At 31.3% G+C, this 26,145-nt stretch overlaps 1 protein-coding gene across 1 annotated transcript in view; it reads right to left on the bottom strand.

The window, feature by feature from the left end:
- The window catches only part of MS3_00007860 (uncharacterized protein), a 77,182-nt gene that overhangs the window by 37,838 nt on the left and 13,199 nt on the right, over positions 1-26,145 (bottom strand). Inside the window, exon 3 of the mRNA XM_051216208.1 lies at positions 13,998-14,451. Within this exon, the coding sequence (XP_051066774.1) occupies positions 13,998-14,451 (454 nt within the window). The remainder of the gene's footprint in view (positions 1-13,997; positions 14,452-26,145) is intronic.

Below are 26,145 nucleotides of genomic sequence, written 5' to 3'. Positions count from 1 at the left end.
ATCTATTTTGTGTATATGGAATTCAGTACCTCAGCTATTTTTACATTATTACCAATTATAAAACAATGCACTTCAGGATAGTTTCAGTAACCAATATATACTGCTCCTTATAATAGTGATTATGACAGTGCAAGTTATATCACAGTGAACTGTATATACAACTTAGTTTCATCCACAATTATATTAATAATAGTTGTTTACCTACGCCTACAGAATGAACTTTATGATGTAATATTTTTATGTCACTGTTATGTGTGATCTAAACTAACACATATGTATATCTTCATGAAATAAAAAACCCAGCATGTTTATGAATATTGATTAAGAATTTTGTTAGTTTTAATGGTCTCAAATGATATAAATCAAGAATCAATCATCGTAGAATAATGGCAACTCTTCTTTATTATGCTGTCCATCATATTAATAAAAGGATATTTTAAAACAATCATTAAAAACCCATAAACTTAGTAATTTATCATAAACGGGAAATAAATAATTTCGGTGGAGTTTTGTTGTCCAAGGTGGATGGTTTGGTCGACCAAGTCACACTCCATCTGAGCTACAAATCTTCTCCACTATCGCAATAAATACTTTCCTGAAAACACCAATTATTGGTGTCAAATGAATAGACAATAGAAGATATAGAATACTGAATACTTATTTTATCGTAGTTTATAATTTTACAGAAATATATCGAATTGAAAAAATAACATACGTCGTGGGGATGAAAAATCTAATTTATTAAATTGTGACTAAGTGGCTCACTAGATTAACTTTTTACAAGCAAATGGTTCATTAACTTTCAAATAAATTTCTGTTTAGTTTTGACAAATTGAAGTGAAAAATAAATTTGTATTTTTTATAAGTAAAAACTAATATTTTTATTCATTTAAATATTTATTACGAGTGTGAGGTTTAAAATTAATGTTGAATTATCATAGCAGAAATGTAGAGATGATAGATTACTTAATTTTCATGTTACAAATGACTGAATTTGTTTTTGCTTGTGATCATAAACCGATTGATGTTAAACCACCATTGAAAACCTGGAAACACTGGACGACCGTTTTGTCCTATCGTTGGATACCTTAGCAGTGCGCATCCACATCCCGCTTACGCGATTAGAACCCAGAGCCTTTGGTCTCGTGCGCTAACGCTTAACCTCTAGACCATTGAGACAGCATCTAACGGTGTTGATGTCTAACCTCAGCTAATTCACGAAATTGTGCGGCCATCTTTCATTGTACTGAGGTAGATACCTGTCTCTGCCCGACACGGATTAGCTCCACTGGTCACAGCTTCTCACTAGAACTCCGAGAATTCCCTCACGAAGCTAGTCACTAGTGAGCACATGGTAATAATCAGTATGGAGTTGAGAAGATTATTACGTTTTTAATTGAGATCACAAACCGATTGATGTTAGACCACCATTGAAAACCTGGAACCACTGGACAGCCGTTTTGTCTTATCGTGGGACCCCTTAGCCGTGCGCATCCACGATCCCGCTCACGGGACGAGTGATGGGAACAATTCATCATACCAATTTGCATATACTTCAGTATAGTCACAGTGACCATGAACGTTTTTGCTTCATTAGTAATTTAATTGTTGTGAACGTTTTTTTAAATAGGTTTTACGAATTCTGATGAATTCGTTCTATGAATTAATTTTCTAATAATCGATCTTCAATGTGCTACAAGCGAACTTATAAATTAATATCCGCTGAAGTGATAGTTTTGTTTTAGGATTTATGATTAAAAACTGGAAATGTTTTAGAAACAATGAAAATAACTGACGGCTCGAAATCCGGTTACAACATGACTAGTTAACGATGATTATTTGTTTCCAATAAAATACTAATCAACAATGAACTATTGAAGTCATTGACATCTGGAATAAAATAACTGCAAAAAAATGATTTCAATTAGTCAGATCAAAATAGGCGACTTTACTTACCGAACGATATATGACGACAGTAGTACGCGTAATTAATAGTAGCATGAACATTTGGTTGGCAAGTAAAATTTTCTCACTGATTAGATATTTTAAAATTAGTATTTATTATGTAATTTACAGTGGATAATAAGCCAGGTTCACTGCTTTATAATAGTTCTCTAAACTAATATCTATTCTTCATGAAATTTGTCTTGAAATTACACAAATTTCCATAAACTATCCTGGTATGTCATAAATGTATACAAGTAAGTGGTGAATTTCACAAATTTCTAGTTGAAATTCGTTAGTTATGGGGTCAGTCGTTAACGATAGATACATGCTCTGGTATTAATTCAAATACAACCTTTAATTCTTTGTTGAACCCATTTCTTAGTTTAAGTGTGTGTCACTTGCTTGAATATTCCCATTGATGTTTAGGACTGAAATTGATCCTTCTCTTTTGACATATATGCATTCCGTGCGGATTTCCTCGATGTTGCCATTAAGTCGCAAGCATCTTGGTCAGAGATGGGTGGTGATTAGCATTAAGTTTCAGGGAGCACATTTCGCACTGTTTGGGTCTCGTTAATTGAATGTACCTACATCTGTTGAACGGTACTGGATTCGTGTCTAGGAGTAAACATCAAATTTGGAGTGTCGGTACCTGGAGTTGACAAGTCCAACATAGGACGAAATGTGCGTTCTAAATTCTACTGCTAGCCATCACTCGTCTCCAATTTTTAATGTTTAGTCCGTCTTATTATCACTGCTGTCACATTATTCCGATTCATCCTATATTCATATTGTTAATAACATCTTTTTCTGCTTAAACGAATACACATAAATACCAGGCTTTAAGTTGATTATGACCAACTGATTGGATAGAAATTACTGTTATGCTACGATCGATTGATACTGAAGATATGACAACTGTATTCCGATCTATTGATTTACTATCTGATATATATATATATATATATATATATATATATATATGTCAACAGAATTAGGAGAGGAAGCATCATTTGCCAACTCCCTTATTTAGAAAAAAAACATTTCCAAGTGAAGACTTTAGAAAAATTATTATTTTAGTTAACATGAAAACAAAACAAGATTAAAGATTTTGATTTGAACCAAAACTTTACTGACATATAAATAAATAATATTCAACAGTGACTCATCACAAATTTAATTGCAATGCAAATAGTGTCTTTCAGAAAATCTAAATTTAAATGATGAATTATACCAATGAACTGTCTAATTACTTTGGCTAATAAATAGAACTTCTTCATGAATTTATGAATTCAGTGAAAATCATCGGGACGGTGAGACTATAATTTATGGACGACCTTTGAACGATGCTAAAGTGACCTTGAGAATGTCCACCTAATAACTAGGACCAAATGAGGGTTATAAACCAATGTGAGAAATTGGAATTATGATTTACACTTGATGGTAAAAGTTAGGGTTTCCATCATGAACTGACATCAACTGTAATGTCAGAACTCTATTTAGCCAAGTGGATGAGTGAATTTCACGCTAAAATTTGAGGCCTGTTATCTTATACCTGACTGGTTCGTCCATAAATTATAGTCTCGCCGTTTATATCTTCCCATTGTTGACATTACATACTGTTATATGAACTCAGTAGCTCAAGAGGTAACTAGTTAAGTATTCAAAGTGGAAGATACTAAGATTGTGTTTTGGCGAGAACATGAACACTGGGATTTAGGTATATTCAACTGACAATCCCCAGATAAGATGAAATTTACGTCAAGGGTTCTACTTTACTGATTATTTAGAAAATATTCGATTAAAGCTTAATATCCAATAAATTTTTGAATTGCTTTCTACTTTACGCGAAAGATTATTTTTAGGCTTAAAAGAGGCATCTTTTAAATTATTATGTCCAATTATTTTTTACACTAAAAATCTGTAATTCCACATAGCACATTTATAATATGTGTTATCATCAAGTAAATAACTTTGAATTTATTTATGGTGTAGGGTGACAGGTTAATCAAATGGCAAGTTTCTACTAATATCTGATAGCCACAGTTGTTAAACTTTCTAAATTATTGAATGAAATCTTTCGCTCCGAAATTGTATTAGCTTATTATTCATGTCTACAAATCCCACAGTATATTCAATTGCTTTTGTATGAACATCACAATATATAGTCATGCTGAAGTCAGTAAAATGCACGAATGAAACAACATAGTGAATAATGCATTCCTTTTTCCTTGTTCACACTCTGAAATGCATTAGAATGTATAAACGTCATGTGAAATGGGAACACTTTATAATAATGTGTCTAGTACAAGTATTTGTGGGATATTATAAGTGGATGATTAGGAAAAGTTCTTTCGAAATAATATTAACAAATCAATTGCGAATTCTTCAGAGCAATCAATTATGTTAAATTTAGGTTGATACGGAGGTTACAATGTGAACTTAATGCTTACTTGGCCCATTCATTAATTAACCAATATAACACTTTATTTATTTGAAGAGACAAATAATTTTTATATTAAATGGCTTACGTAATGTAATGCATACAGTATTAATTATATTTTAGCCGTTTTCTGTTTTAACCATATAAAAATTTGGAAAGTATCATTTCTTACATATTAAGTAGTCCCAAAATTGTCTCAGCAATTGTAATCAATATAAATTTTGCTCAGAATTCAGGTTCGGTTATTTTGAGGCCTAACCGTATCCTCAAAATTTTGCCATAGTATTAATTTCCAATGGGAATTTAAAACTAACAGATAATTAACAGCATAGTTGTTCAGTGTGGCTGATTAGTTTTAGAAGAAATAATTTTAATAACTGTATGGTGTGAGAAAAGGCGGTTACTAAGTACAAATTTGATAGTATACTAATTATATTTTAAACTAACTTATTTGAGATGAGAGTTTGGTAGAATCTAATCATCAATAATTATTGGTAATGATTATGATTACAACACAATAGTTGATTATTAATAATAGCTCACAAATATGTCTACGGAATTTGTTATAACGGGATAAATACTGTAAAAGTTGGAACTTTTGGAACGGTTTTTCGTAGTATAATTATTTAAATTATTGAAGTATAATTACTATGTAACTGAACTACTACTTTTATACATTTCATTAATTATAAGCTTTCGTTTGATCCATTATTTATTAGTTATGCTTATCATCCTTAATTAACTACCAATTAATTATTTACAGACTACGCCATTCATAGTTATTTTTGACTTGTTTATGCATAATCGTGACAAACCCACGTACTTGAAATATGATATAATACAAGCTGGTTACTGACATTTTTTTAGACTCAAGGCAAGGAATAGAGAAAGGTTTGAGTATAGTGAGCTTAAAAGAATTTCGCTTGAGTCAGAGGTAATCAGACATAAAATTGGTTAACTGCACAACACTAGGCTACCTAAAAAATAGTAGACGCGGAATAGAAAAGATTATTATCAGAATTCTCATTGGCAACTTTACCACTTGATATTGATTAGTGTCTCATGATATAACACAATTTACTGATAATCCAATGTTTTGCCCATACGATTAAAGTATTCATTTATCAAAAGGTGGTAGGGATAGAACAGTTACTCCACGAATTATGTTAACCTATTATATGTTGTATATGACGCAAAGCATGGATTAAGAAAAAGGGAGAACTGGTCATTTGCAGAAAATGTTTTACTGTTTCCTCAAGATGCAAAATTTCAATGTATATTACGTAACTCTAGAAAACTCGTAACTAATACACTAAAAAAAGCTTATGAGGTAGAAATAAAAGTACTTGATAGATATATGGATTATTACCCATGGAAAATATTTAACATACAAACATATGAATTTTGAGGTCTTTTTAGCACTAGTATTTTAGCTAAGAGAGTTTGACAAGGAATAAGATCGATATGAAGTTGACTTTACACCAAACCAAATATAACATGTGGTATAGGAATTTCACAGTAAGTATTATGAAACTTCTTCAACACCACAACTATAAATTAACCGTTACCTTAGCAAGAAAACCCAAAAACACTTTTTAAGAGGATCGAATTTTAAGTTTCAAAACAGCACTTCCTTATGAATGTCAACAAATATAAGCTAAACAGTACATCATTTTCATTTTTACTTTAGTAATTAGCGAGATCACGTTTTTAAAACATACAAAATATAAATGGGTCTAAGTCAAGAATCATACACTACATTTCTAGTTATAATTAACAATATAACGACGAAAACAATTGAAATGAATGATATAGCATTTTAAAACTTTAACCGACAGAGAAACTATACATACAAAGTTATTTGGAATGCATAAAATTAAATTTATCATTGACTTATTTAAGTGTATTTAACATTATCTCCAGATATTCTAATAACTATTGAAAATTTCTTCCGTTTAATGAGAGAATTTAATAGTACTCTTATATATTCAACATCATATTGAAGTGAACACACAAAAATACATAACTTTAGTTCATTATTTGTTTATTGGTTATAAATGCAGTGAAATGATTCCTGTATTCATTCGATCCTAGTGCATAATTATTCATTCTTAAATGTTAAAAGTAGGCGAAGAATATAAAATGACAGATAAAATAGTTCCATGTCTAACATTCATTATCGTAAATCAATTGCATGGTTCGAAATGGCATACAAACATTTAAGGATATATATATGGAGATGTATGTATATATAGTTAGTCGTAGAGTATATAACAATCGATGAATAATGTAAAAGTTTGTTTTCAAGAATTTAGCATGTTCGTTGGGTTTTTTTCGATCTTCTACGCTATTGATTGTATTTCTGATGTAAGTGTCATGAAAAAAATGTTGATAAATTGAAGAAAAAAAGGAAACAGACGTATTGAAAGAGAAGAAAGGTTATTTTCATGTCTAATGTAATTTTGTTAGAATAGAAAAAAGAATGTAAACTCTGGTACAGTGCTTTGATTAGCTAAAACATTTCCCAACGGAAAAACTTTTAAGTTAGCAAAATAAATTAAATGAATTAAATAATATTCGTAAATACTTTTCACCTATGGATAGATATTAACCACAGTTCATTGATAAACGTTGTTAAAGAGTCTTTCGTCTAAGTTAAAGTAGGTATTTAATACTAGTTGATAATCAGCGGTTATAAGCCCATTTATTTCTTTATTTGAACACATACACATTCGTAAAAAGAGAAACCAAATACATATGCATCACATAATAACAGTAAGGTTGAGAATGGATAAATAATACGGGGTGAGTATAGTAACAATGAAAAGAAGTGATTGTATAAGAGTGAAATAATAATAATAAAGGGAGAAACAGTTCAGTTAGGAAAAATACAAACAGAAAGAACTATTTTGGTTAAAGAAGTTATGTCCACTTTTATGTGGAAAGTAAAAGAATGCTACAGCAGGATCACCACTGGCTTTTATTCTGAGACATATCTGATGACATTTCAAGTCACTGTATTGTACCATCTGTAGGACCACAACCAGGAAGCCGTGAAAGACCAGCAGAAGCCAGCCCTGTATGGCTTCGTTTCACACCACGATGCCATGTCGTGCACTGGCCACTTTTCTGTTTTTTCTAACCGTTCCCAGCGTTGGTAACTGATGCACGTGGTGGAATTCACTGGAACAAAATTCGTAAGACGTCTAAGCGACCAAAGTCGGTGTTTCAAGTTGGCTACATTAACTGAATTTCCGACACTGTGTCCTAACGCAGGATGCTGAATCTAAGCCCAAAAGACTCAATTAATCTCTATCCTAAGCTCCGGAGCCCTGTGGATATTTAAATTTAATGTATTTAAGCATATATATAATACTAATCTGCATTAAACTGCAATTGCAAGTATATTTTGGTCATCACTGAATCTATATTAAGGGAAAAATATTAAAAACGGGACCACATTTTTAAACAATATTAGCATCTCATCATTACTTCTAGAAGATGTCTAATCAATCATCATATTTTGTTTGGTGCCTTGACTGGAGCATCTGACTGAATGGAGAATTATTTTCGTGAATAGAGATCATCCAACCATATTGAACAATTTAAATTGGTTATGGATAATAATGTACTAATCGTATACTATTAACTTGAGCTTAATTGCACAACATGAGTGGTACTATGATAGTCTGTCCCTCTTGAATTCCAATTTTCGTGAGTCTTTTAGTACACTTTCCTTCCCAATTCTAATGCACAAATTGCAAATTAACATAAAAAAGCAGTAAGACGGCATCCAGGGTGTTAATATCTAACTCCAATCGATCCAAGATCTTGTGCAACCTCTCATCCATTATCTGAGGTAGACGAAACGGCCGTTCAGCGTTTCCGGGTTTTCAATGGTGGTCTAGCTTAGATCGAATCGTGAATTCAACTATTAAAACTTCTTAATTTGACAAGTGACTATAAATATGTTTAATTGACGTCATGTCCCACTGGTTTTCTAAAATTTTCCACTCAAGATAAAACAAGACCTCACATTAACTTCCTAATATTAATTTACTAGGAATGATGATTTACAAGTAAAAAGAGTTCGTTTAAATTGATTCACTTTTCAGATTTTCTCTTCACATAGTGATGCGACGACTGTTTATCTGAGAGCCGGGTTGCATCACTATTTGTTACACCGAAAGTATGGCTCAAATTCAAATACAGTAACTAATTTCATAAGTAAATAGTCCCAAGTAAATAAAAAATTTAAATCACCATAAGCAATAATTTCCAGAAAAATAACTTTAAATTAAATAAAGACGAGTAGTGAATGAAAATAATTTGGTATAAAAGTTACAAATTCAACTTGAAGAATAATTTCACTGATAAGTTATCATCTAATGGTGTATCATAACTATTTCTATGATTCAAGTAATCTGTTCTTATACAAGAAAGTGACTGGAGATATGCATTTTTTGTAGAGTAGTTTTTGTTTGTTCCCAATCCAAGTTGACTTATGACGTAAATAAGTCTTATAAAGAAACGTATTTTAAATGTATGTCGCCGTAGATTTATTGGTTATAAGAACTTCTTAATAACTTCATAATGTTTTCTTATCTAAATATGACGCCTATGTTGGTGTCCATATTTCACCGGGTTTCTTATTGAATAAATAAATTATGTAATTTTGATTACAAAACCTAGATTTTTCAATAATTCACCTGATATCTAATAGTTTGGGAATATTTTTTCCGCTTTAAGCTTATCAACTACAAATTGGGAAGATCCTGTAATAATAAATGATAAATACGTAACTGAATTAATAGTTTATAGGACAATATTCTTTAAAAGTAACACGATACAAAGAATGAATTCATCCATGAACTTCTATGGAAAAGTTTATCAATCAAAATAATACAAAAATATTTGAATACATGCGTTTTTTCCCGATCAAAAAATGTGAGAACACAGATAACCTGGTAAATAAATTACCTGGTAATAGATCAAATGTATAGTTTTTGATGGGATGGTTTAATAATGAGAAAATGAGATATTTAAGAAAGTTAATTTTCCAAACTCGGATGTTAATAATACTAATATGACTGTTATGGTGAAAATTGCCTACTAATCTTAAATAGATTACCAAATGTAAGGTAAATTTACATACTCCTGACAGATGAAATTTGTAAATACTAGAGCTTAGTTATCATAGTTAGAGATTATTACAAATTATTCTGGATGTTCAAAGAAAGGAGTAAACTGAGGTTCTGAAACAAACTATGTAGTAAGATGTTTACAACTATTGAAGAGTTCCTAAGATATTCGTCATATGATACACTTCTAGGATGGCCTTATTGAAACTATAATCAGGATAAAAATGTTTATAGTTCAGAATGATAACATTTTGTATTGCGTTACCTAAACTGAACCATTTGATAAATTAAACAGACTTTCACACAAAATCCGTATGATTTCCGTTACGTTGACAGTGGATATAATCTTTTTTTAAAAATTTAATTCAGGAATTATTCTCATTTTTCATTCACTTCGAAGTATAACATTTAATCCGTTCGAATTCGAATGAAAACTTGAAACAAGACATAGCTTAAGTTGGTGAGTTATAAATTATCCATGGATTGACTGTACAGGTGAAATGAAAGACCTTGTCATTATCTACATTTCAATCAGTCAATCCTAAGAAGTTATAATGTACAGACAAGTCATTTTCATACTTTTTGTTTTATATTTTCACAATTCATTTGAACAAAACCATAAATAATATAATCACTAAAGTATCCCTTTATTCAAAATAAATTGTTTCCTATTTGATACAATGTTTAGTTTGATTTGCGACTTAATAGAAAACCCAGACAATAGGTAGACCTATGGAAGTATATGATAGACATAAAGAATCATTGAAACTGTTAGTTGTGTTAATTTTTCTGATAATTAAAGTTTTACCAAAAATAAAATCAATAAAGTTGAATCGTCTCCATTTTATTCAAAATTGTCTAGGCAACGATTTGTAGTATTTTTTTCTCTAAAGCAAAATTTTAAACAAATGGATTAATAACAAAATTAGGAAAAAATGTGACCAAAAAAGAGAAGTAAGCGACACAAATATTTTTTTCAAAAGGTCAAAAAACTCAAAGACTAATAGTGGCTAACAGTGGAATCCAGGACGAGCGTCTCGTCCTATTTGGGACTCGTCAGCTGAATGTACTTGCACATATACCCACACAAGCCAGATCAATTGCAGTCCTAAATAACAATGGGAAGATACAACTAAAAATGACACCAAGTCAAGGTAAAAACTCAGTTTGTAGGTTATATTTTCTTGTTAACTTATCAGGTAATTGTTCGGCTTATTATTATTTCACACTTAAATGTTGAATACAGTTTACGATAAAAATGAGGTAATATTTTAGAACTAGTCAAATATAACATTCACAATGACCTGTTTACAAACTTCTTAAACATAAACGTTGGTAGTGAATGCTATCAGGTTGAAAACTTAAGTAAGATTCGTGAGTTGTTATACCTAATAAAGCATATAGTGCTATACCGCTAATTAGTTTAATAGTAATTCCGGCATACCGTATTAACTTAATGGTTTGTTAGTTTCCGTCTAAACTATACTATATGTTTTATACCTAAGTCAATGAGATAGATTTTACTAATTAAGAATAGTTTTCACATGTGTACGAAGTGTAAATATTTTGTTTTAAAATAGTGTTTACCAAAAGGATACTATTTAGTAGTTTGAAGTTCTTAAGAACTATCTACTGAAATCCAAACTGTTTTTACGACTCTCAGTTGAATATGTACTCAGGAGATCAATCATATTTCACATCAAACATAAAAACCAAATCGATCAAGGAAAATGGTTAACACTTTCTGATCACTCGTATAAATTTAAATACGTTCACTTCTTAACCTAAGGTTATAATAATATACTAACTGGCTATTGAATTTAGGCTTAAATTGATCCTTTATCATAAGTAGAGCTGCAAAAACTATTCACTTCTTACCGTAAAATTCCATGGAAAAGAGAGTGATGACTGAAGAAGGAACCGAAAACCAATGTTATTCATCAAATGCAATTACATTGCAGGATAACAAGTAAAGTTTATCACAGAGTAGTTTAAAGCTAGGATAGAAGATCTGTTTAGTTTTCATTGGCTTTATGATTGGTGTCAGTTGGATGTGAGATTTTACATCTGAATGATTGACCTTCACAAGCTCACTACTTTAAAGAAATGATCTTAATTCTTTTTAATTCTAGTCTAAATAGATCAACATGTTACTACTGTGAAAGCCTTAAAATTAAGACCTGTGGAATGACTAATCCCAAAAAATATTATCTAATATATTTCGAACAATTTACAATGGGATATTTATTCATTTGTAATTAGGGTTTTTGAAGAATTTTAAACAAATAAATTTTTTAGGAGAATAAAAGTAATTTGAAAGACAGAAACGCGCTTATTATTGAAAGTTGTGCAGATAGATAACAATAACATAGGTTTTATACACTCAGCTGGATACATTTATATATATTTACTTGGTGTTGTTTTACTTGTATCTTCCCATTGTTATTCAAGACTGCGATTGATCACTCTCTTGTTGGCATATGTGCATCCTGTGCGGATTGACTCGATTTATATATATATATATATATATATATATATATATATATATATATATATATACAGAGAGAGAGAGAGAGGGGAGAAAAATGTAACTATTATTGTATCCTTTTGGAACAGCATGATCTGAAATTATTATGACACTTTTAAAAGAAAAAATAATAATAACAATAATATTATCTTTCTATAAGTATCACAAGATACTTTGTAAACAATCGATTTGTAATATCCGTTTACACACTATAAAAGAGTAAGTTGAACAGGTATGGCATTGACTATAAATTGTTGATGTAAATTACACACGTGTTAATATTTATTCGGACGATATGTTTACACATCGCGAAATTAATAATGCTAATAAACTGATCACATCAAAAAAGAGATATTATCAGGATGGGGATTTATGGAGAAAATAGTAATTTTATAAGTTGAACTCATGAATTGAGTTAAGCTAGACAACCACTGGAAACCTGGATAAATTGAACGGCCGTTTCATTCTAATATGGGAGTCCTCAGCAGTGTGCATTCACGATACCACACACGGGACTCGAACCAGTAACCTTTGGTCTCACGTACGAATTCTTAACTTCTAGACTACCGAGCTAGCATCCAATGGTGCTAATGTCTAACTTCAGTCGATCCATGATCTTGCGCAAACCTTTATCCACTGTCTGAAGTGGATAACTGCTTCATACCCGACATGGATTGGATTGCACTGGTCACGGCTTCTCCAGGAAATTCATTTCGAAACTAGTCACTGAGATGAAAAGTCCATTCAATGCTTCTAGGTTTTCAGTGGTGGCCTAGCTTAGATAGACTCATGAATTAAACTATTAAAAAAGAGATACACAAACCTATGAGAGGAGAAATGGTTTACAGATACTGGCAACTTGATAAGTGCTGCCACACAAAACTATACGGATCTTGAATACTCGGAGATCAGATTCCTGACAATTTACGTTCAAAAATAATTCCATACTTGATTAGAAGGACTATTTTGTGCCATAATTTTAACTTTCTGAAACAAATTATATATAACTGCTTTATCAAATCATAAGGTTTGGATTAGAAATTTACGAGCTATTATCCATTTTGAACCTCATTCATATTATAGTCGTTGTAGTCTCATGGGTAAATGGTTGCGAATACATTTAAAGCTAGACACCTTTCTCAAATATCTTAGATCCCGTCGTAAATTTATACCTAACCTCCTTTCATGAAGAAGTATCAATTTCTAATCAAATATATTGTGGATTAGAAGGTAGCATGCAGTATTTGTGGAAATAATATTTGAAGTAAATTCAGTGATTGAAATGTAAATAATTTCGATTTTTTGTCTAGCAAACTTGTTTGGATTTCTTGAGGCTAATAATCTAAATTATCAAAGAGCATATAACATTTAATAATCAAATCAAATCTACACTAATGTCTATCTAACCATAAGCAATGTCTATGAAATTGATCAGTTTATTGTTCTTAACTAGACGATTGAAAACTTATTGATTCATCCTTCAGATCATGATCAATAGATTTTCCGTCATTTTCTTTAGATTTCTGTCAATAACGTTTCAGAAACGAGATTAACATGAAGAGAGTAATTACAAAAGAGATCAAAACAATATTTAGCTATGATGATAATACGTCACTAACTCACCCAACGATGAGAAAATCTGTCGTAAGTCCTTGACTTGATGAACTTGTTGAATACTTAAGGCATTGAAAACAACCGGTTTAATTATACATGTGTGAAGCTATAACACGTAACACTAATATGATAAATTTTAAAAAATCGACTTCAAAATATGATAGGCATGTTCAGCCGAAATTATCAAAGCAACTGACGGTTAGTAGTTAATAAAATAGAAACTCATCGTCTTTGTAATAATTAACATCGATATGCAAAAAAGACACATGTGATACAGTAACTGGTAGAAAATATTGTATTGCCATTTTTAAAACAAAAAACTCACCTTGAGAATTGTGTAGGTTGAAAGACACGTGATTGGATGATTTAGTGGATATCTGTTTGTGAACTGGTAGTTGAGTTTTGCCATTACTTCCATTCAACAGACGTGTTGATGAACAATTAGAAGCAGGAGGTTTTGTAGCATATGATAACAAATTGTTTGCATTAAAGTTATTACTATTATCACTTACTGAAGATGATGAGAGCGGATAATTTGTTTTTTGTGAAGCGTGTAAACTATGATTAGGTGATGATGGAGTGAACGAATTTCCTGGCCAATATGCTGTTGATGGTGAGTGCAAATGCGATTGAGATGTGGTTATTGATGATGTTGGGAGACTGGGACTTGGAGGTTGATTAAGGAAAATTTGATTGACGTGAGCATGTGTAGACGATCTGTCTGTAGTTTTAGGAGGGTTGAAATTTCCGGGGTTGGGATTTGTCGCTTTTTCCAAACCCTATTATAATTAATGAATATGAAGTTTAATGTAGATTCTGAATAACGGAGATAGATGATTGGTAAAAAAAACACCAAAAACATTGTACCCGTGCTTGTCTAGCACGGGTAATATTCGCCACATAAAAATCGTTAGCGTATGAAACTATATCCCCATTGACATGTTAAACAGTCTACGGTAAAGATTATAACACCTAAAATTCTACTGTACAACTTGTTTTGTTAAGTGAGTCTAATAATCAACAACATTATATCTATACCTTAAGTGTACTGGAATGAGTGTTTCCCATTTCATGGAGAACTCTCCTTTTTCACTCTTTCTCACTCAGTCAAACGTATAAATAGAAACAATATAGTTTTACTTAGATAATACAGTGAAATTTGAGAATCTCTGAGTAATTGTCATTAATTGTGAAAATAAGCGAGGATTATCCTGACTAATGAAAAGAATACCGATTCTCTGAATGGTTACTCAATTCAGATCATTAATGATTACAATAAAAATAATAAAAAAAGTAACCAATACACACAACCATCTATTTAACTATGAGTATGCATATCTATCATACAACAATGAAAGAGCTAACTTCGGACTCGTGCTACATCAATTAAAGGTTTATTATCTCAGCGAACTAATTAGGCTATGATATATATTACGGGAGGATACAACAAACCAATAAATTATATCAAACATATTACTCAAAAATATAGAATGATTCAGCATTGAACAAGGTAGTAATCACAATAGCAGATATCAGCTTAATGATACTAAACTGACAGCCAAGAAATACGCACTGATTTTTAAAAAGATAAAATTCAAATAATAAACAAAAACTTGTTGTAACAAATGAATAAATATTGTGTACATTTGATAAAACGTTTCTATGGTGATAGATTGGCAAAGTCAAATAAAAAGAAATAATTCATAAGGATGATGGTTTATAGGTATGTTTTAAATGAGATATTTGTCACGCTATAATTAATTTTGTGGTGATTTTATTTGATGATTATAGAAAAAAGTATCTTATTCTTGTATATATTGGTTAACATTTAGTGTTATTTCTATGATAAACAAATTGAACCAGATTTCGCAATCAGAGGAAATTAGAATGCATTAATGATTATTGTGAAACAAAAACTAATCGAGGCAAATAAAGGAAAATTTGACATATATATATATATATATATATATATATATATATATATATATATATATATAGTTGCCGGAATATTTAGCCGGTTGATATGTTTTGTAGTCAAAATAAAAGTCCAACATTTGTATAAAAGGGCTGACATAAATGAATTTGACATGAAATATTAATTGTTAGTTTTTACAAGTGAGAAACATGGCTGCATATTCTTATGATTGCTTTTTTATTCTAGTATGTGTTTGACATTTCCATAACACAAGTATTTTTAGAAAAAAATAGATTTAGGTACACAATATAAATGTTCTTTAATTATGTTTAACAAAGTCTAAAATAGCTTATTATACTAAGCAATGATGGATAGTGGCTAGCAATGAAATCTAGAACACACGTTTCGTCTTATTTGAGACTCGTTAGTTGGATGTAACTGCATCTCAGAGTTAATGTTCACTCTGAGAATCGAAACCAGTACCGTTCACTTCAAACATCATCGAGTCATCCACTTAGCTACCGATTCCTGATAGCCACTTGTTTATGCAATGTGGTGAAGTTTAAGTTTACTTGATACTGTTTACTTGTATCATCCCATTGATGTTTAGGACTTCAATTGATCAGTCTCTTATTGACAATATATGCATACTGTGCGTATTGCCTCAATATTATCAATAAGAGACCGATCAATTGAAGTCCTAAACATCAATGGGAAGATCCAAGTAAAAAATACCAATTGAGTTTATCATACTACTTGTGATAAACACCCATATAATCTGCTGTTATAAAACAAACTATAATCAAAAGTCTAAAACTATATTATTGATTAAAACTACTTAATATCAATCACCAATTATTCAACAAGACATTGCATTCAACAACTAATTTTTTAAATAATTAGCTGCTTTTATTTTATCATCTCATTGGAACAAATGTACGTATCTAGGTGAGTGCATAGAAATTCTATATCAATTAAAAATAATTATAACACAAAAAATTTATGTCAGATAAGAGACTATTAAAAAACAGAGAATGTCAGATAGGTATTTCTATTTTTTTATTTTTTTGAGTGTATAAACTCATAACAACAATAGAAATTGCAATATAAAACTTTCAGAACCCAGTTAGAGTACAAATTATGTTGCCCCCGAATGCCCCGGTACGGCTGAGAGTCGGGAGAGTCTACTCTCCCTCTCGAAATGCTCTCAACACAACCACGCATATATAACCTCTGCCAGGGAAGTCCTACTCACTGCCTTCTCGTGGCGGGGGTGTTGTTTACGAAAATGAGAGGACGAAAAGCGAATGTCTGGCGCTTTAACCGGATTTCAAATCAAATCAATGTTGCACATGGGCTCCAGTATCCTAAGGGAACAAATGGCGTATGAACCAATTGTTGGTCACCGGCTTCCATGGGACTGTATCTCCTTACGATGCTCCACTGCCTTGTGGATCAGACCTTCAGGTCGAAGGCTCGGGGTGTGGCCCTCTAAGAAAACGACTTGCTTCGGTTTGGGCACCCAGGCAGTATCACAGCCCTCACACAAATCAAATGAGATTTGTTTGGCGCATATGTATTTGGTGCCTCCTTGTACCAATATCTATGTGTTAAAATAAATAAATAAATGATAACAATAATACAATGAATGTTAAGCAACCTACGAAATAAGCAATAACGGTTCGTTAGGAAATTTCTTTCTAAGGAGAGAACTACAATATGTTAAAGCTTTTTCTCAACATTCCAGCTAGTAATATAATTTATGATTTCGTACAGCATTGTTTGTAAGTAAATACAAAACTCCTGGTAAACGACTGATTACTTGTTTACGTTACTTTTACATCAATTTGAATGAAAACTATTTTGTTTTCTAGTTATATTCATTCTTAGACACTTGAACATCTTAGCATGTGAAATTGTTTTATTTCACGAGATCCCATAGTCTGTCAGCGTAATCTGGAATATTTCTTACTAGGCCTTAACAAAAAATGTTGAATTACAAAAATGTAATTGTAGTTGATTTGTGTATATACTCAATATTAGTTACCTTTGAAGTAATTAGTGTTTCCATTCAGTTATGCTTATGATAATAATAATTTTGTGAAATAAGTATTTTTATCAGGCCACTAAAGCTAACTGAATTTTCGCATAGTGTTATAAATGATATCTACCTTTTTCATTATCTCCATGATCAGAAGTTTAACATCAACTGATCAATAAACAGACAGAGCTATGAACATCAATTTCAAATAAACGGAAGTTTACAGATTATAGATTACACTAAAAAAAACTATGTTCCAATCGATCCTTTCTTCATACGTGATGGTAGATCATTTAAACTAGTGGGTACATTGCAACTGAATTCCAGGAATTCCGTTAGGATATAATATAAACGACTACTAAACAGTCAATTAGTATACTTTATACTCATAAGACATAAATATTATTTATCAACTTTATCACAATTATGGATCAAACTTCGTTACTTAATTTACAAAAATCATGCTGACAATTTAAAACAAATTCTCACATTTGAAATTATGTAAATGGAATGATTGCATCATATTCTAATGATTGTATTCTTTGAATTCATTAATCAAATGTGTGTTACCTGCACTTATTGATTTGATTGGTTCATAACCAGTACTATAATTAAGACATCACTTAAGCAGTGTAATTACTCACTACATATATATATATATACACGAATCGTCATTTAAATGATAGACAAGAAGATACAAATTATGTGAAGATTGCACTCATTTTTTTGAAACATTTTAATATCGATGTAACATGATTATAGATGCATAAGAATGTCAATTATCTTATAATAGATGTTATTTAACAAGCTAGCTAGCTAGCTGACTGGTAAATATAATGAATGATGAAAGTATAATTATTAAACTTAAAAATTATTAAGTTTCGAAGAGGAGTATTAACGAAAAATCGACAGATTAATGAAATAACAATTTCACAGGCTGAAATCATGAGTCGATTGAAGCTAGACCACCATGGAAAACCTGGAAGCACTGGACGGCCGTTTCGTTCTAGTATGGGACTCCTCAGCAGTGTGCATCCACGATCCCGCACCACGCGGGGCTCGAACCCAGGATCTACTGGCTTCGCGCGCGAGCACTTAACCACTAGACCACTGACTGAAAGTGTAACCTTTCAACCACTAATTTATAGCTCATTCTGTATAATACTTTCTTGTATATAAACAGTAATGGGTGGACCATATTGTATTTTCATTTAAGGTTGTTTACTTTCTGTGAATTTTCAGTAACTAAAAAAGTATTTATTTAGCTTGGAATATTTCAAAACAATTTCGATAAATTTGAGACTAATCAACAAAAATATTCGGTTAAAACAAAATAATCGATGTAACCACAAATATTTCTACTATTTCAGCTTTAAATGATGTAAATCTAGCTTTATATGTAGATTTACGCAACTCAGCAACTTAATAGATAAAGATGCATCCGATTTCCAGTCATATGTTTTGTGCCTATAGGCTATTCATACAAGCTTAACGGCTGTCTAAAGTGAACAAAATATTTACAATTTCGAAGGAGTAAGTTAATGTTTACATGTCTAGTGTTTGAACAACTAAGCCATCATTCCTTTGTAACGGTTAAATTTTAAAACTCAAAGAACAGGGTGCTAAAACAATGGCCCAGTGTTTTAATTAAAACAGAAAATCAATAAGTTATTATTGGCATTGTTTACAAGATGAATTCTCAATCTGGATAGCTAACTGAATAAAATAAACTCCCATTTATTCTGGACTACATCATTATCTGCAGAGTTTTGGGATCAACAAATAGTTAATTAACGAATTTCAGAAAATGTTCTGATAGCTTTGTATAATCGTAAATTACGCTAACCAATAATTAATATTATTGTGAAACCTAGTACATCATCCTATTTTAATTTTAAAATACACCAGTGACAATTATGTAAATCGTTGTTTATTACAAAATTACTCCGTAATGATACTTGACTGACAAAGGTTACTGTGATTACACCATTAATACCGATTCACATGTGCCTCTTTCACTCCTCTTCAGTTAATTTTTTAGTTCACATTGATTTTCTAAAAATTAAATGTGTATACAATGATACAAGGGGAATACGTAAAGGGTGTAGTATACTCTAAGTGTTTACTCTGAAGGTTTTACTTCACTTTCACTAAATATCTTCGTATATGTGCGTATACGTGTTTATGAATGTCTGCCAATCGTTCGTTTTGTGCATCTTTAGTGCGAAAAAGAAATAACTACTATTGTAGTCTGAATTTATGTTCCACAAAACTTGTGTTTATAACTTTTCTGCAATAATATCCAATCAAGGTACGACGTAAACAGATTGAACAATTATTCCATTTTTGAATTTATAAATGGAAACGTTCAAATCGATACAATAAACATGGATTATTTCTAGTTCACCAACCAACACATTTACAAGTCCACGGAAAAGCTTTCTGCATTGATTGACACATTTTGATAAATTTAAAAGGAAATTTAATGCACTCATAATGAAGTGAAATGACTTAGTAGATACAGTTGTAGATCTTGAAAGAACTTTACGACATTCACTGAAGTTAGCTGAAGAATAAAAAAAATACCAAGGATTAGTGAGGGGCTGTTTCGTCTTAATTTGATATTCTCTAACAAACTCCTGTTGCCATGACCCTTAAGAGATCAAGGCTGAAAGCTTCAAGTTTCGCGATGCCTTAAAATCTCATGACTAGAATCAACTAGTGGACATTATTTTAAGTTCAATATGATTGGTGAATTCACTACACTTATGGGAATATTTCATAGTGATAGATTTTGTCTGGTTGAATTATCAATCCCCCAGGGCAACAGAAAAACTCTATTTTATTATTTTCATTCACTAAGTTCAATTAGACACCAGTTATTCTTTTAAAATCACTAATGTCTTACATAATATTATCTCCAATAGAGTACTCTAGATAAGATGTTATTGATAAACCTTAAATGGGATTTAATTGTTATCATTTTTTACATTAGTTGAAATATTTAATGTATAGCGTATAAAAAAAGTAGCATAAATAAACTTTTAGGTGATGTTCTAAACTCTTATCATCAGAAGAATTACTGCAAACTAAGAGAAGAACTGGAAAGTTATTTTACACTGCATAAATATTGTTCATTTTTAATATACAGGTCAGGAGCCAGGCGAATGAGTGGCTAACAAACCAACTAGTGTTAGATAATTTCAACTACTGAATTACAATTTTACATTTGAATTATGATGTACTGACTAGGAGTCATAAAGATTGTGTACTATATTATTTTTTAGGTCACCACTGAGCTAACCAGAATGTGACTGACTTGGACGTGAGTGATTCAGTGGTAAAATCTCTGACTGTGAGGTTTGGTTTGATGGGATTGTCAGGAAGCATCAGTTCCCTCGAGATTACATCTACACCTTGCTGACGGGCATCAAATGACACAAAATTTAGGTCTTGGGTTTCCTGTCGATTATCTCCAACAACCACCTTACATTGTAAAATTAATTAATTTGGGCATATTTTTCCTATGAAATGATTGAAAGCAGATGATGATTTAGAATTCCTCATAGCTGTATGTCCTTCATTACAATTTTAATAGATGAGTGCATCACCATTCAGATGTTAGTTAAGTACTGTAAAGTGCATAACTTTCAATTTCAGGCAAATTGAAATAAGTAAGTTCAAACAACGTACATTGGTGAAAGTTTACAAATCTATCAGATATCTAGCAATATAAGAGATTGGTGTCCTGAATTCGGTGGCTTCTAAAGTTTGTGGTTTTGTTCTACAAAATAATCATCTATAAGCTTGTAAACCCCTTGAGTACTAAATAATATAGGGCAAACCTCTTACATCTTAATATGTATTCAATTATTTTACAGTAAAAACTATCTAACGATAGGGGAACACCTTTAAAAATCAGCACTGATAAATACAATATTTTCGATTTCACTCAAAATTCATCCGAAAAGCTTGTGTAAACATCTGTAATTCTTAAATGAAAGTCACTTCAGTTGGAGCTAATAAGTAAGATTTCTAGTTGATCAATTCTTAGATTATGAGCTCAGTTGGCAGTTAATGAAGCTATATAGCTTATATAAATATTGAACACAATTTTATTTCGCTAAATATCACTACTAATAATGTAATAACTTGAATCTTAAACAAAATATGCTTCAGACATTATGCTAGAACCCTTTTACTTGATGTCTGTTGGACAAGGTTGATGTTAACAGATTTCCAGATACTTAGTACACCGACTAAGTAATCCAACGTTTACATAGTGCAGTTCGCTATTGGTGAAGCTGAAAATGAAGTTAGATTTTCATGATTTAAGTTATCCGTCTAATTTTGGAAAAGAAATGAAGACCTCTATAACTCATGATCAGTACAACAACTGAAGCAACTAAGTCTAAGTCCAATGGACTACATTTTTAAATTTTGGACAGATTGTGGTGTTTTAGTGGCCCATTATCTGACTACAATTGGGTCGTATAATGATTGCCATTGAAATAAAACATGATAATATAATAATTATCGACTTAAATCGCATTAGTGAATAACGGAATTAAATAAGTCAAATACGGAAATGGATTTCAAATACGTATATGTGGGCTTGACATAGCACCAGCCCTTACAATGTACTGAAATTGGTTGTAAGTGACTTCATCACAAACTTTACTTATATTGATGAAAACATGAAAACAGTTCTGAAAAGCTAATCTTAAAACTGTTCATTAGTAGACACACATTTATATGCGGATTATGATTAAAAATGACGATTGTCAGTTCCACCATATGTGACGTAGTTTGATGAGTATAATCAAACTTAAACCAAATAACTGCCTAATGTAACTCAAGATTTTGTAGTTGATAACAATCCTTGGTTAAAAATCACTTCAGGACTCAGTAGCTAAGCTGATAACGCTATGGCGTTTGAAGTGAACGGTGGTGGTTTCGAGTCCCAGAGTGAACATCAACTCCGAGATGCAGGTACATCCAACTGACGAGTCTCAAATAGGACGAAGCGCGCGTTCTGGATCCCACTGCTAGCCACTATCCATCTTTGCTTATAACACATCCAATATTGACTTTATTTATTCAAACAATCTGAACAATAGTGGTATGTAATTTTATTTTTTAGAGCTGGTACTATCTTATCATAATTTCACACTAAAATACAAATTTTATTAATGAAATTATAATTAATACCAGTTAAGTGATAGTAAACTAGTCAACAAACAATGTTTAAATATTATAAAATTATCTATCAAATTAATAGGAAGTATCCTTGGAATAAATTTGAACTGGATAATTATAAAGTTCAAAGGTTTGTATTCAGAAAAATTACCATGGAATTTTTAATTACCATAATCATCACTATCAACATGGTAATAATATTAAATTGATTTGTTTCAAACTAACAATGAGTAATTGGATGATTTAAATGATTTCACAACTCCAAGTACTTTTTATCATTGACTAATATTGACTAGTCAAGTTTTAATAATCTTTGATTACGTTTATAGAAATGATCAGAAGGGGTTTTGTGGAGATTTTTAGAAATTTCGCTGATTGAAATCATGAGGCAATTGAAGCTAGACCACCATGGAAAGCCGTTACCAGTGGAGTTCAACCAGGTCTGTTGTGAGATATCAATTCACTAAAGACAATGGTGTACGGTGACGCAATTTCGTGGATTGGTTGAAGTTAGACATTAACACCGTTGGACACCGGTCGGCTCAGTGGTCTAGTTGGTTAAGCGCTTGGCGCGAGACTGATAGGTCCTGTGTTCGAATCTCGCGGGGTGCGGGATTGTGGGTGCCCACTGCTGAGGAGTCCCATACTAAAACGAAACGGCCTTCCAGTGCTTCCAGGTTTTCCATGATTGTCTAGCTTCAATTGACTCATGATTTCAACCAGTGAAGTTTATAGAAATTTTAAGATTGAATATGAAGTAGAAGAGAGAAGTCTATTTGATTTATCCAATAAAACGTTAGGTTAAATTACAGTCAATATTCACGGCCATTATAGTAAAAAAATCTCAATTACGTCGATTTGATATTGACTATCATTCAAGAAAATATAAATATTGGTTACCTATATTGATCCTTTATGATATACTAAACTATGGGAATGTCTAATCGTATGGAACAGTATTCAACTATTTACTGTAAAATATCTTGGCTGGTACTTATTTATAGTTTTTTTTAGAAGTTTACATCTAGACGGTTTTATTTGTGAAGTGACATTAAAAGTAAATGAGTAAGAAAAAACTATAGCAAGTGCTTGATTGTGTTTCAGGACAGATTTACACTTTTACGTCATGAAGGTTTGTTTGAATTTGATTTATACTGATGTGTGATTTATTTTTAAATCACATTACTATTGTATATGTAAAATGAAGTTTTTGATTGGTATTCTGCGGAAATCATGAAAATGTACTGATAAGAAGAAATCCTCTGCAAAGTGACTTGTATCATATGTAAGCTAACTACAAACAGTATGCAAATTAATGTAAATATTAGAGTGAAAAATGTTTGCACACTTAGAATCTATGATCTTTGAGTAGGTTAACATAATCCGTAGAGATTTGAATAGCTTAATTTAGTACCACCCCCAGTGGTTGCATTGTAACTTGATTGACAAGGATAGATAAAAACCCGATAAAAAAATAAATATATCACTGGTTATTACTCATTAAGCAGTGAGCGTAATTGTCTTAGTCACACTGGAAGTCAGCCACTTCCAAAACAGATCACTGGGAACGTATCGTGTTGTAAACTGGATAATGGTAATATATTTTTTTAAGAATTTATGCATTGATCAGTCTGCATGCTGGTAGATGTAAACAATTAACATACAGCGACGGATAACGCAATTTTTCGTCTCACGACTACCAGAGTTAGATTTCAGTAGTTAGAGTATAATAAAACCAAAAATTAAATATGGATAAATTTAGCATTAACCATTTCTGCATGTTGGTCAATGACTTTGATAATAGTATGACTTCTTCTAAACGTTGCCTCTGACTAGTTAATGTATGCGGAGTACTTTTTTAGCACCTCAGTGCTCCTAAATGCCTTCGTAGAGCTTAAGGTTTCGAAAGTCGGCTCTATTTCTGGAAATGCTTTAATACTGTTATGAGATTTTAGTGTGTACTAAGAAAGTCCTACAAACAAACTTTACGTTGTAATGTGTTTTATAAAATTTAAAGAACGAAAAATAAACGTCCGGAACTTGAGATTGGTAGGTGGATATGGAAAGTTCACCCCATAAAAGTTGAAAACACCAGCAAATAAAGAACTATTTTTGTGGTGAACAAACTATTGTTGGTATCCTCGTCGTACTGATTTTTTAATCGGAAATCAATTCAGATCTAAATAATTTTACAAGTAATGTAGCTTTGTATCTAATAAAAAATGTTCATCTCTAGCGACTGTAGAAAGCTTGTAAGGTCTTATATTTTTCAGCTTAGCCACATTTACTCTGTAATTAATCTTTTCCATTAATTCGCTATTTTTTGAAACCAGTAGCATCCTTAATGATGTGACAAAAATATTTATTTAGGAATTATCATTATTGTAAACAGCATTTTTAAAAATAGATGATAGTCGTTTGTTTTCCGGAAGTAATTTTAGATAAACGGAAAAAATATATAACCTCAACGTAAAAAGTATAATTAGCTAGTAAATAACGACAAGCTCTTTTTATACAAAATAAACCTTTCAGCTATTCATGAAATTTCTTTCATTATAAATATTTTTTTCATATACTCAATGCCAGTTTTTGATGTTGTAGGATAATTATAGTTACCTTACAGAATTATATAAGTTCAATTTACGAAAGACGGTAATAAGTTCGGAAGACTACGACGTAATCAACTATGAGAGGTGTTAATACTAGTGTAGAAAAAGTGATAGCACTAATAATAATTGTAAAAACAAATATGTAGTATCCATAATAATAATAATAATAATAATAATGAAAGTGAGTTAGCTAATTTTATTCTTACTTCATTGTGTTACATCACTATTATTTTAATTACCTTTTTTTGTAATTATGAATGTTATCACTTCCTCTACATTGATGCTAATACCCATCAGGGTTGATTGTGTCATAAATTTCTGAACATATTACTTTCCTAAATAATTATCCTTCACCAGTAAACTGAATTATGCATATTCCATATGAAATCACTTTGTAAACCAATTTTTAAGGGAATTATTGTGGATATGGAGGACATAGAGCATACGAAACTAAATGAATCCAACTCATGTACCCTTCTTCAAATAAACTTTTACCAGGGAAACTAATAGTAAGATACGTTACCATTTATAAACCAGTCTCCGACTTTCATTCTGTAAAATTGTTGTATAAAATGTACTAATTACTCGGGGGTAGATGACTAAAAAGGCTCTTCCATTTTGTTAATCGGTTAGTTTGTCAAAGTAGGCAGAGCAAACAGAGAATTAGTCGGAAATCATATACTAATTGATCTAAGGATAACTTCGTTTA

Source organism: Schistosoma haematobium, chromosome 4 (assembly GCF_000699445.3).
Source record: "Schistosoma haematobium chromosome 4, whole genome shotgun sequence".
Taxonomy (NCBI): Eukaryota; Metazoa; Platyhelminthes; class Trematoda; order Strigeidida; family Schistosomatidae; genus Schistosoma; species Schistosoma haematobium.
The sequence above is the reverse complement of the archived record's forward strand: the minus strand, read 5'-3'. Positions and strand labels throughout refer to the sequence as shown.